The sequence below is a fragment of the Narcine bancroftii genome, chromosome 1 (genome assembly GCF_036971445.1).
Source record: "Narcine bancroftii isolate sNarBan1 chromosome 1, sNarBan1.hap1, whole genome shotgun sequence".
In the NCBI taxonomy this organism is placed as follows: Eukaryota; Metazoa; Chordata; class Chondrichthyes; order Torpediniformes; family Narcinidae; genus Narcine; species Narcine bancroftii.
In genome coordinates, this window is record NC_091469.1 from 339,046,518 (window position 1) to 339,061,023 (window position 14,506).

Here is a 14,506-nt window from a genome sequence, read left to right on the forward strand (position 1 = left end):
ATAAAAAAAAGGTGGATTAATGCCTTTGTAGTTCCAGGAACTTTAGGAAATAGTGATCATGAAATAGTAGAATTTTATAACAATTTTAATGGAACTTAGTCCAACTTGAAACAAGGATAGAAAATTTGAATACAGCAAACTTGCTTAATCAAAGGGTGAGTAGCTATGACAGATTGGGAAACTACAATGAAAGGTATGACAGTACACAAGAACACATGGCCCCTGAAGTCTACCCTACATTCAATATCATTATGACTGATGACTGATGTGCTTCAAGTCCTCTGTGTCAGATCCCCACAGCATTCAATCCCTTGAAATTTAAAACCTCTCCAACTCCATTTTAAATACTTAAAATTAGCACATCTCTCCAACTTGCTTGGGCAAAGAACTCCAGAGATTCACCATCCTCACATATCTATTGATTAGACCATAGAGAAGAATTAATTGTCATATTCTTAATGGTGGTGCTAGAATCCTGAAGAGGTGACTAATTCCAGGAATTCACTTCTAAGTCAAGAAAGTGTATAAACTGAAAGGCAATTTGCAAGCGATGCTTTGCCATGTTTCTGCTGTTGTCACCCACTTAAATGATTGAAATGCTTTATTCCCCAAGGGATGTGGGTCCTGTTGGTATTGAATAATTTTTCTTAACCACTGTGGTCCTTCTGATGAAGGTATATGAGGGAGCTATTTTTAGAGAGCACCAATATATTTGAATATAAAGATGATCAAGAAACAAGAATACATTTCCAGATCAGGAAGGTACATGTCCTGCAGATGGTGTGGGACAGATTATAGATATGATTTTGGGAGATAAATTGGGGCAGGTCTTTTTTAGTGTAGGTCACATATAAACACTTCAAAACAGATCTCATTTAAAATACTGGAGCTCTCCTCAAGCTAGAAAGGTCGGCTCTGTGTGCCTATGCAAAAACTTTGAAGAATCCCCAAGAGACTTCACTAATGGATTGATGTTTTGAAAAGCAACAGATGAAATAACTCGGAGGAGTTGGTTCGGAGCCACAGGCTGTTTGGGAGTGCTGTTTGCTGTTCTAAAATGGTCATGTATTTTTTTTGCAAGCAGAGAGGGAGTCAAACAGACTTTTCTTCGAGAGAAAGAGAGATCGATCAGTTCTGAAGTTTTACAAGCAGCAGCTGGGACTGGAACAGGAGAAGCTGGCAAGCTTGTAGAAAAACCCCATTTGGAAGACTGGTTGTGAGTGCTTAGTTCAGTCTGGTCAAAGCCCTTGTGGTCCATACAAGAAGAGAGGACTGGCTGTCTAATGTTTCACTTGAAGTAAGATAAACAAAAAGGAACTTTGTGGTGACCTGAAAGAAAGAGGTTATCATCTGGAAAACCCTGATGGGGTAAGTTACTTCGGCAAGGCACTGAAGTGGCTGATTAAAAGGAATCAGTTGTGGGTGTTGTTAGGTCTGCTTTGTTCACGAATGAGTGAGTCAAACACCAGACTGAGTCGAAATCAAGGTTCTTTGTTCTTTATTGCCGGATTGTAACACTTGCAACTAACAGTGTTAGTTGGAGAAGGCGCATTCTGCCGTTATCAGCAAGTGGTGTTTTTTTTATACCTCAGGATACGTATTTAGTAAATTATCATACCATTACATTGTCCAATGAATAAACTGTTGCTATCCTTCTCTTAGTCTGCTGCACATCATTCTTGTTAGTGCAAAGCTTATCTTGAGTGTACAAGGTCACATCTGCATTCTGTAACTCCTTAGTACTGGGTGACTCCTTCTCCGGTCCCATCTCATGATGTTTTTACCTTACAGTGTCCAGTGAACAAAAGAATCTCTCTGAAAACCGACAAGAACCTTCCTGAGTAGTAACCATTTGCCTTTCAACCACCAAAGCCTGGTGAAATTTATAAATGTTAAATTCTGTGCACAGTATAAGAATTTCCTGCCACCAGTGAACTTGGAGAAGTGAGAAGTGAGAATGGAATTTGAATCACAGAACTTTTCTGAACTTACACACACATTACAGACACGTGCACTTAGAATTAGAAGGGGGTTAAGTTAGATTAGTTAAGTCAAAAGTGTGATTCTGTTTTCATGTTTAAAGATAATTAAAAGCAACTTTTGTTTAAGTAACCATTAGTCTTGGTGAATATCTATTGCTGCTGTGTTTTGGGGTCCTCTGGGATCGTAACAGGTGAGATTCACTTTTGCTTGGTACCCTTATCTCTCAAGGTGGTAAGTGAGCTGTTCTGGCTTGTTCTGTCTGAAACTATGCCAGTCACTTTCTGCATAATAGCTCGTCTCTGATTTGTCCTTTCAGTTACAGTAGCTATGGAGCTAGTCTAAATGAGTTTCTGGTCAATGATGACTCGCTGACTAGTAATACTGTTCATTCTCAACTGTAGGCAATTAATTTCTCCCTTGTTGGAAATTTACTGGGACTTTTGTGGTGCCTATCATTGAATCACAGAAGCCCATTTGCTTTGTCAAATCCATACTATTTCCTTGTAATGCACCAGTTCATGCCTATAACACCTGCTCTTTCTGTATAGCTGTGCAAGTTACTTTATTATCAGGATCTTGTCTAATTATCTTCAGAAATACCTGAGTGAATGCGGTGCTGTACAGCCCATGCCAAAGGTTCCTCACCTCAATGTTTGAATATGGGCTGTAAACTGGCAAACCAGTGGATCATGCTACAAAAGAAAATAACTACGTGCAAAGTTGAACAGAAAAGTCTGCAGACACCTTAATTTTCCAGCAATTCTGTGTATTTAACAAAATGAAAAAATGTTCCATCTTTGTTACCATTAACGTATCACAAGTAAAGCTTTATTCTGTGCATGAAACAATCCCTAATGGCCTGTTTTACATCCACACTCTCTTCTTGAATTCAGTGCTTGAATAAAATTTATTTTTTCTGTTCAAATCATCTTTTTTTTTATATGAACCTTTCTACCATGAAAATAAAGATTTTTTTTCCATTTAGTTTCTTCATTTTTGACTCTAAATTTCCACTTTCTATTTTGGAGGCAAAAGCAAGTTTTGTATAATTTAGAGAAGCCAAGTAGGCTTCGTCTGGTTTCAATTTTCAAGATCGTACACTCTCACCTGACTCCTTCCTGTCTGACAATGTGGTATGTTTAAAATTTTCATAATATTCAGATTCCATCTTCTCCATTATATCTGTTGTTTTAACCTTTGTATGTAATTTTTTTTTTAATTCAAGATTGGGATTGGAATACAAGTTTTTAAAAAAAATCTCTCTACATGAAAATTGAAATATTAAACATCTATAATATAGAAAATAATGCTGAAAACTGCAACAAAACTTTCTAACATCCACATATACATTTCCTATTTATAATACAGTACAACTCTGATTAACCAAAATCGGATTCACCGACATCTTCAGTTATCCAAAATAAAATAAAAATGTATAAACAAGGATATCCAAAATCCTCATTTATCCAACATTTTTTCTGGAGCCGAACTGACCGGTGGCATCGGGCCCCTGGAGGCAGCAGCAGGAGACCTCAGGCTCTCCGCGCCGGCAGCGGGGACCTCTAGCTCCTGGGTAGGAGTGGACTTTGATGGGGAGGTGTCGGATCATTTTTTTTTTGGTGAGAATTAAACATTATTTTAATGCTTAAAAAGCCTTCCCTTGTTATTTGTTGTTTAAACACTGTTACAAGTGATTTGCTGTTGCTACTGGCCTGTTAATTAAAAAAATTAACGGTTCTCTGAAAACCTTTATTCAAAATGGGCCCAGTCCCAACAATTTCAGATAATCAGAGTTTTACTGTATTACAATATGGTCTATTCTCACCAATGCAAAAAAAGTTTTGAATTAAAAAAAAAAATAATTTGCTCAAGGACAAAATGTTGAAAGACTATGAAAAAAAACCCACTTACATTACATATCTTATGTCTTCAGGATATATCAAAATTATTTACAGCCATGAATACAGATGCAGTGGACAGCAAGAAAGGCTTTCAAATTTTGGAGTGGGATCAGGACCAGCTGGAAAATGGGCTATAAAATAGCAGATGGAATTTAATGCTGACAAGTGTGAGGTGTTACACTTGCAGAGGACCAATCAGGGAACTGCAGTGTGTGACAGAACTGAGGGACCAGGGAATGCAGATACACAAATCCTTGAAAATAGTGTTACAGGTAGATAGAGGCCTAAAGAGAGACTTTGGCTTGAAAGCCTTCACAAATCAAAGTGTTGAATATAGGAGCTGGGATGTTAAGTTGAAGTTGTACAAGACATAAGTGAGGCCAAATTTGGAGTATTGGTGCAGTTTTGGCGACGAAAGATATCAGTAAGATTGAAAGAGTGTATAGAAAATTCACAAAGATGTTGGTGGATTGAAGGGGTGAGTTATTGAGAAAAGTTGAATAGGACTTCATTCTCTGAAACACTGGAAAATTAAGGAAGATTTGAAAGAGATATACAAAATTGAGGGGCATAGATAGGGTAAATCCAAGCAGGTTCATTCCATTGAGGTTGGGTAAGGCACGATTAAGAGGACATGGGATAAGGATGAAAGGGGAAAAGTTTAAAAGAAGCATTAGGGAAACTTCTTTATGCAGAGCATGATAAGAATGTAGAAAAAGCTGCCACCAGAGACTTGGATGCAGGTTCAATTTCAACATTTAAGAGAAAACTGGAGAGGCACATGGATGGGAAGGGTATGGTGGCCTACACTCCGGATGCAGGTAGATGAGATTAGGCAGAATAAATATTTTTGGCACAGACTGGATGGGACAAGACCCTATTTTTTGTGCTATAATGTTCTACAGTTTCTATGGAATTGTTTTGCTTTTGAAGTGTTAGTATATATACATTCTGCAATGCAGCCAATTCCCCCACAACTTGATGAAGGGCTCAGGCCTGAAAGGTGGGTGATGTATCTTCACCTTTACTACATAAAGGCACAGTTTGACCTGCTGAGTTTCTCCAGCATTTTTGTGTTTTTTTAAAATAATTTAATGATTCATTTTGGTGTTACGCCTATTCACCAAAAACATCCAGCAATCTTTAAACCAGATGCTGAGAATCACTTACTCTAACCTGAATATCTATGCTATTGAATTTATATTTATTTCAAAAACTGACAAGAGAAATATGGTTCCTTCCTCATCCAATGAGAAACATTGTTACAGAATCTATTTTCTTTCAAGAGCAAGTGCAAAATTGAAATATTTTTTGTTGGTTCACAATTGTTACACAGTTATGACAAAGGAAAAAGATTGTTTTAGATCTAAACATAAGCAGTTCTTTAATTGAGCAGGTATAACACCCACCAGTAACATTGGACCCATTCCAGTTTTCTTGCTGACCAAATTGGTTCACAGATAATGCTATAGCCTTGACCCTCTGCTCTATCCTGACCCATCTAGAGTACAATCGACTTCAACTTGGTGTTCAGCAAGATCATACCTTAGATTTTGGTGGATTATCTAACCTTGCTAGGACTCAACACACCTCTCTGCAACTGGATCCTGGAATTCTTGATCCAAAGACTACAGTCTGGGTTGGCAGCAAAAACTTCAAGACCCATCATGCTGGCTGTGGGCTCAGCCTGCTACTGTTCATGCTGTTGACTCATGAATGCACTGTTAGATTCAGGTCAAAAAGCAGCAGCAAGTTTTCAGATGATACAATAACAGTTGGATTCCTCTGCAACAATGATGAGTTGGGTTACAGAGAAGAGGTTGGGCGGCTCGTAAAATGGTCTGAGAACAACAACCCAAGTTTCAATTTGTACAGGACAAAGGTGATGATTGTGGACTTCAGGACGTCGAAGATCAACCACTCTCCATTACACATTGATGGTTCCATCATGGAGAGCACAAAGTTCCTTGGTATGCATATAAAAGACAGCTTATCTTGGACCCACGACATCTCCTTATTAGTCAGGAATGCGCAGCAGAATTTACATTTCCTAAGGAATCTGAGAAGGGCAAGGCTACCTGCCACCATCTTGATAACACTTATAGGAGCACAATTGAGTGTCCCATCTGGCTGCATCATTGTATGGTATGGACTCAAAGTCAATACAGAGGATCATCAAAACAGCTGAGAAGATCACTGGGGTCTCCTTTTCCACTATTGAGGCCATTTGCTGGGAGCATTTCTTAAATAGGGCTCAAACAATTATGGATGGAAGACCCTTTACAACCAGCACAGCATCTTTGAACAAGGAGGAGGTACAGGAGCATCAGAATCACGACTGCCAGGCTGGGAAACAGCTTCTTCTTGCAGGCTGTGAGACTGATGAACAGTACATTATCCCAAAATATTTATATTTATTTATTTTAAATTATATTTTGATGTGTATATGTGATAATTATGTACTTGTGTATGTGTGTGCACAGTGGCCCAGATAAATTATTTTTCATCCTGTTACACTATATATGTTTAGACATAATAAACATGAACTTGAATGGAGTTACTCTGCCTAGAATGGTATTTTATGAGAAATTTATTAAAAAAAAACCATATTTTTGATCCCCAATTGTACTTGTAATAGTCTAAATTATTATTTTTTTTTAAATCACACCGTGGTATTCAACTATCCTTTACAAATATCGCACCTGAGCAATTTTCTCTGTGCCTTGGAAACCATGCTTCCCGAAGTGTTCAGCTAAATTGTTGAAGGTGTGTCTTGCCAGGTATTCACAGTTGCTGAGAACAATCAGTAGTCTTTGTTCCTAATGAAGTCAAACATAATATTTAAAGCACTTACCAAGTGTATGCATGACGATGCTGTGACTTAAATAAAAAATTCCGAGTTTTCCTAACTAAAAAATTCTCTAGTTTTCTCCTGTACTAATTTAGTTTCAGTGTTCATCAGGTGCAAGACGAAACTCAAGAATGTTTTTGCCCATATGGGAGATCAAGGGCCTCTATTTTACTGCCTCCTGTTCAGAGCCACAGTTACAAACACAGTTATTTTTGGTCAGGTTGTGTTTACATTTCATAACAGGTATCCTGAAGAATCCAAAGTACAGTTAAATCCTACCCTGACAGTTGAAGAATTTAAATGCAGCTACTACACAAGTTGGAATAAAAAAGCTAACATTAGTAGTGACAAATATGAAAACATAAGACTATTGCAAACATCCCGTGGGCTCACTAAATATCTTTAAAGGAGGAAATGTTAATGACCTAAATTATACTCAAACAGTTCAGCAAATCATATAGAAAAAATGAATATTTAGGCATGAACATGAAGTCCAGGCTTGCAAGTATAGGAGATAAATTCAAGGTGAATGTCTAGGCCAGTAAATGTTAGCTTTATTTGAAAGGTAACACCTTTCAGGTCCCCCATTCAAAACTGCCATCATTTCATGGCTGCATTTCTACTCATTTGTGCAAACAACATCAGTGCTTTCCCAAAGGAAATAAAAAACACATTTCTTGTTTCCTATTGTACAATTCTTTTGATCTCTTTCACTATTACTGGTTTATAAAGTCAAAGTGAGCAATAAATGTATTTAATTCATTTCATATTGATTGAAATGCTGTTTGAGATCCCAGTGGGAAATGATATCAATCCAACAGTCTTCTCCTCAGAAAGTTATGAGTATCCTACAATATTTACATTTGAGCATTATAACAGCCATGTCTATCACAAGCGATTACCAGATTTCTGTCCAGGGCAGCTTTGATGAGTGGGAAGTGTTGACCGCAGGCCAACTGACAAAATCCACTTCATTTAGAAAAACTCAGTTTCTTTATTGTTTTTTCCATCCACTAAATAGTTTGTCTATTTTAAATTAATTCTAACTTATGACTTAAGGATGCAGCAAAGCTGAAGTTACGACATGAGATAATGTAATAGCATTGGGAGTGTTGAAAAATTAACGATTTTTGATGCATTACAAACTGAAATAACTTTTTTTTAAAAACATCATTAATCTTTCAATTTCATCAGTTTACAAATAAACTTAATGAACTACCATGATACTTACTGGATTAGGGATGAAGTTTTCATGCACACTTCTAAGTGAGTCTGGGGATGAAATATCCAGCGGAAGGCTAGCGAGAATAAGAAGAGAAGAACATGAAAACAAGAAATAGGTGCACGAGGAAGCCATTGTGCTGTTGACTCTGCTCTACCATTCAACAAGATCATGGTTGATCTGGGCATGGACTTAGCTCCACTTCTTATTCTCTTCATTTCCCTATTATTCAAAAATCTGTGTCTTAAATACACTTAATGAGGTGGCTTCTATTGCTTCATGGGGCAGAGAAAATAGTCATGGTTTTATAATTTAATACACAACCTGTACACTATAATGCTCAATTTCTGTTATTCTTAGTCTGAGTCTTAGATACATTTAAATGAGGATGCTTCCATTGCTTCTTTGGGCAGAAGAAAACAGACATGTTCTTGTAATTTAATTAACAAAAGTGTCAGTGAAACTCAGTGGGTCATGCAGCATTCTTTATGTAACAAAGACACATTACCAACATTCGTCTGAGCAAAATGCAGGCAGATGCCTGAATAAAATGGTGGGGGTTGGGCAAAGGGGAGGAGCACAGGCAAGAGGTCATAGGTGAATGTGAGTGGGAGGGCAGAAGAGAAAATAACTGGGATGATTAGGGGAGGGGATAGCTCTCTGAATGGAGAGAGAGCTGGAGGAAAGAAGAAAGTTCTTATAATGAGCTGGTTAACTTTGCTCAGGTATATAAACAAATATGGAAGAAAAATAAATAACCTTTCTTTGCAGTTAACCAAAGTACACTGTTTTAACCAAACTTTTTTGCTGTTTCACAGGCAGAACATGCTTTGTTTTAATACTCAATGACATAAAATGCACAGCACAGAACAGCTCATTGGATTCAAATTGGTCCATGCTGTTGTTCAGAAGCCTCATCCCACTACTTATACTCTCACAGTTTATTTATCTTTCTCTGTATTGCACGATGTTATTTGCTGCAACTATTCCTATGTGAAAGCAAGGTTTTCATTCCAAACTATAAAACTACATCCTATCAGCAACTATAAAATCCCTGGCTTTGAGCAGCAATGTTGTTCTGACTTGCAGCATATCCACAAGTTCACAAATCAAGTCACATGCAGATTAACACGGTACATTTAATGTGCAAAATTATGCACATAAACCAAACCTGAATATTGGTGGATTGCAGATCAATACAAAATAAATCATATTGACATACTTTTTAAATTTAAATTCCATTTCCTTACTCCTATGTGGAAAAATAAATACCTGCCAATTGCTAGTTTGGAAAAGACAAAAGTGTCAATATTGTTTTCTTTAATTCCTCATCCTATACTCTGTGTTTCCTTCAGCATAATGTTAGCCACACTTGAATTAACTGGCATTTGTTCAGAGATGAAACTATTGAAAGTCTCAATGATTATGGAAGAATCAAGGAAACATAGCAGTCCTTCATGAGGCCATGCACAGAAGATGAAGCAGAAACAGTTGAAGAGGAAAACTGCAGATTCTAAGACTTGTACAGGAAAAGGTGAGCTTGTGAGAAAGTGAAATTAAAGTTCAATATAAAAATACTGATCATTGAAATCACATTGCTTCTCGGACTTTTGGCTAAGATCAAGTGCAGTATCATTAAAATGATATATTATCATCAAAGAAAATAAGCTTGCAAAATTAAAACAAGCCTGCATGCTTATAATACCCATTCCCAACACAGCTCTAAGACACTTGCTAAGGAAATCAAACACATATTGGCTATGCTATGCATCTATTGCTGATACAGGCACATTCAGTAATGTTTTTAAAAAAATTAATTCAGACAGAGAGCATGGTAACAGGCCCTTTCAGGCCACAAATCCGTGCTGCCCAATTACTTCCTTTTGACCTACAACTCCTGTATGTTTTTGAACGGTGGGAGGAAACCAGAACACCCAGAAGAAATCCACGCAGATATGAGGAGAACGCACAAACTACTTACAGATAGCATCAGATCTGAACCCGGAACACTGATGCTGTAACAGCTCTGCCCTAATTGATACACTAACCATAAGAAAGTCATCTTAACCTGTTTACTAAAATGATCCAGGCCATCACAACACAATCCAAACAGACCCAAACCTATTTGCTTTATCAAACATAAAGTGACCCAATTTGAACCCAATATAGTGCCAGACTCTACAACAGAGATAGAAATAATTAAACTGAGGTTTTATCTTTTTTTAGGGAAAAATTAGGCTTGGTGAGGGGAGTGGTCTTCAATATAGTAAGAGACTCATAGTTTATATGAGTTGGGTTTTTTTTAAACTGCATCGGTTTCTGTAAATTTTCAATTTATCACAGGTGAAATTTTAAGTGAAACCATGACTTTTTTAGATTTTAATTTTATATACAATTTTTATGAAAATGGCTTCTTTTACGAACAATAATCTTAACATTTGATTGGAAATATTGAAAGGCATGATTTACATTACTTCTTGCTTGGAATTTATTTGATGAATTTACTGAAGATTTTGTTTAAAGCACACAAAATATTATTATTTTTCATTCTTGTTTCAATATCAAAATGTCCCAAAGTATTGTGAATCATTTTAGAATTTTTGAATTTTAGACACTCTCAGTAATCACAGGTGCTAAATTGTGTGCAGCACACTGACTAAAATGTAATGTGAAAATGACCAGATAATATTTTGCGTGAACATAAGCAAAAAGAAGTAGGAACAGACCACATGATCCCATGTAGCTTAGGTGGCTCTCAAATCAGCTGCGGATCACCTCGAAAACAGCAACTCATACATATGGCTGCACTTCATTGACTACAGCTTAGCCTTCAATACCATTATTCCCTCAGTGCTGGTCAAGAAGCTACAAACTCTGGGCTTCTGAACCACCCTCTGCAACTGGATCCTTGACTTTCTCATCAAAAAACCAGTCAGTACGAATTGGAAGCAATGTCTCCTCCTCACTGATTATCAATACAGGCGCACCCCAAGGATGTATGCTTAGCCCACTGCTCTACTCGTTATACACCCATGACTGTGTGGCCAGGCACAATCCCAGTGCTATCCTCAAGTATGCCAATGACACCACAGTTGTCAGCAGAATCACAAACGGCAATGAGGAAGCGTCCAGGAGGGAGACAGATCACCTCTTTGAGTGGTGTCAATTCAACAATGTTGTGTTCAACATTAACAAAACCAAGGAGATAATTGTGGACTTCAGAATGGAGTCAGGGCCAGGTGGTGGAGAAGGCCAAGAACCTCAAATTTCTGGGTGACAACATCTCCTGGTGCCCCCATGTTGATGCAATTACAAAGGTGCCCCCCCCCCCCCCCCCACCAGTGACTATACTTTGTGAGGTGCTTGAGGAGATTCGGTATCTCACCAAAGACTCACAAAAGCTTCTACAGAGGTACCATGGACAGCATTCTGGCTCGTTGTTGTTAACTCGGCCTGCGACATCACAGACATCAGACTTCACTCCATCGAAGACATCTACATGAGGTGCTATCTTAAGAAAGTAGTCTCTAACCTCAAAGACCCCCACCACCCATGCCATGTCCTCTTCACTCTGCTACCATCGGTAAGGAGGTAGAGGGGCCTATAGATGAGCACTCAGCAGCACAGGGACAGCTTCTTCCCCGCTGCCATCAGATTCCAGAACAATCAATGAACCAAAAACACTGCCTTACTTTTTGTGCACTACATATATATTATCATTGTAAGATGGCTCATAATATGAATGTTTGCTCTATGACGCTGCCACAAAGCATCGAATTACTTGATTTGTTTATGACAATAAATTTTGATTCTGATCAAGTCTGATCTGCTCCAGGTCACATTTCGCCTTCTAGCTAAATTCTCTACAGTCCTTACTCATTTATTTTCCAGATTACTCCAGATACTTTCACCTATCTAGTGTCTCTAGTTCTCTTGTGTAAAGAATTCTGGAGATTCACCGTGATCTACAAGAAATTCAATTTTCACATTAACAAAGGAATCCAGTGTTAGAGGTCACTAGTGAGAATCTTTATCTATGGAGAATAAGACACCATAGTTCTTGTAATTAAGTTATTGCAACAGTGGCAATATTCCCAAGCATAACATGAATTAATAAACAAAATGTCAAAAACTTACTGCATACTTTCAGGATCCCCTTCAGCTTTAGTACTCAAATACTCCAAGGAATCAACAAAAACCTTAAATATGAACACAAATTATGTTATTCAAATAGAAAAAAAATCATATAATTTGTAAGAAGCACCTTGACTAATTGGAAATCTCGTCTAAATAATTTTAACATTTCAACTTATTATATGTATTCCATAATTGTATAAAAAAATAACCGTGAAGGTTTGAGTCTTATATAAAAAAAGGTTATTTTCCATAGCAAAGACTTAGCATGTGCCAATTTTGACTTGGAAAGAGTTCCATGTTTAACATCCTTATTTGTCATGCCTGCCTATCACCTGGTTATGGGTTATTAAATTTATAGACCAAACTCTTGAGCCTGCCATATCATCTATTTACATTATTTTCATTAATTGCATATTTCCCATATTTAATCAATCCCCACCCCCCTCCCAGATTCTGTTACTTCTTATGTGTGATCTTTCAGGCTTGAAACTCAGAGAAGTGTCTGCATGCTAAATTGGGAATTGATTCTGCAAGTGCCCAGAATGAAAGGTGAATATGTGAATCAGGAATATCATCTGTTTTAGGATCCCTGAGCTAAATTTTGAATAAATGAAATAATATGAGCAAGCGTCACCCACATAAATTTTCTTGGCCTCATTTGCTAGTTTCATGTTAACTCTATGGTTTGAAGCATATTTTGGGCTATCTACTTCGGGGTAATTGCTGCACATAACAGATATTTCGTCTCCTGTCTTGCTCACCAAAAGACACATTTGTTCATTATTTTTCAATTATTTGTTTTATAAGTCTGATATATGATCCATTCACATTTTTATCTAGAAATCAAAAGAAATAATTTGCCACAATATTATTCTTTCTGCATTTTCAATAAACTTTGACCCATTAATTTCATTTAGGAAGCCCATTCATGAAAACAGTAAACGTCAGAGGTCTCTAAAGCAATGCTAAAAATACATGTCTTAGTCGTACAGAGATGGCCAAGAGCACAGAAAACCCTCATTTTCCTTCTGTCAAAAGGGTTTGGATTCCGAATTTAAAATTTCTTGTTTTCCATGTATTCTGCAGCTATCTTTTTTAATTTTCCAAACATAGTAATTCAACAGTGGTGAGCTATCTCAAAAGCTAGAATAAGTGATTTGCTCATTGATTCTGAAGAGATTATACAATATAATACTGTATAGTGAGAAGAAAAGGAAATTGAAGTATGAATGTATAAATATTTGTGCATTCAATTTGAAACAGTGGTTTGGGAAAGGTAGTAGACTGGATGGAGCACTAAAGGAACAATTATTACTGCACAAGATACAATGGCCTTTCTACTACCTACCTTCATAATATTAATGGAAAGCTGATATACCTGCAGTTGGACCTTCTCATGCTGAAAAATCTGAAACAATAATTACCATTGTGACAATCAGAATGATGCAATTCCAAAGATAAAATTTATGAGCATGAAATTCATTCATCTTCTGTTAATACATTTTTTCATGCAGATAATCAGTTCATGGTGTCCATTTGAATACAGAAAACCTTTTGGGGAAACCCCCCCCCGATCGTTGTTGAGGTAACCCTCTTCATCCAATCAGTTGAAGCATCCTAGAGAACACAACAAACTGCAAATATTGGAATAAAGCAAACAAAGAGAAGCTGGAAGGACTCGGCAGGTCAGGTTGCATCTATGGTTAGAGACAGCTGACCCGATATGCTAATTGTCCATTTCTTTCCGTAACCTGCTGTGTCCCTCCAGTTGCTCCTTTTTTTTAAAGCGTAAACATCCTCTCTAAGCTAAACAGACTGCAAAGCATATATTCAAAAAGTTAATAGGTATTAAATTTAAGCCACTGTAAAGAAAATAAAATTAAAACTGGGTCATTTACATTGGATTAAGTGAAAGGAAAAAAAAAGCTTTTTTTTGTACAAATCTGCTACATTAGACGAAGAAATTAAGAAAATGATTTCCTCATGAGAAATCCAACAGTGAAGCAGTCAGCGGTAACCCAATAAAGGCATGTGTATAAGTTAAGGCAATCCCAGAACACCATCATCCCTCCATACAACATCAGAGACATTCCTCTCCTACACTTGGCCAACATAAAGCTTCAAACCATTTATCTTCTAAATACATCAATAAACACAACAATCACTCTCAAGCTCCTTTCTTCTTGTCCCTACATCACCCCAGCAGCCAAAAAGATCTGCATTCACAGGGGCTTCTTTTATCATCGTTAGGGGTTAAGTGAATGGGCAAGAACATGACAATAAAACATGTGTTATCATTCACTTTGCTGAAATAATAGATGGGAGATTGAAAATTAATGGTGTTTGGAGGATCTTAATGTCTTTGTCCGCAAAACACTGAAAGTTAATATCCAACAATTCAGAAGCAAAATC

The 14,506-nt window shown here is 37.2% G+C and overlaps 1 protein-coding gene across 3 annotated transcripts in view; it reads right to left on the minus strand.

Annotated features, from left to right (window-relative positions):
- Positions 1–14,506, minus strand: part of exoc2 (exocyst complex component 2) — a 287,207-nt gene that overhangs the window by 69,479 nt on the left and 203,222 nt on the right. For all 3 annotated transcript variants that reach the window (XM_069909660.1, XM_069909652.1, XM_069909669.1), the window contains exons 19-22: positions 13,443–13,502; positions 12,095–12,156; positions 7,967–8,033; positions 6,587–6,703 (exon numbers count right to left, since the gene is read on the minus strand). In XM_069909660.1, the coding sequence (XP_069765761.1) occupies positions 6,587–6,703; positions 7,967–8,033; positions 12,095–12,156; positions 13,443–13,502 (306 nt within the window). The remainder of the gene's footprint in view (positions 1–6,586; positions 6,704–7,966; positions 8,034–12,094; positions 12,157–13,442; positions 13,503–14,506) is intronic.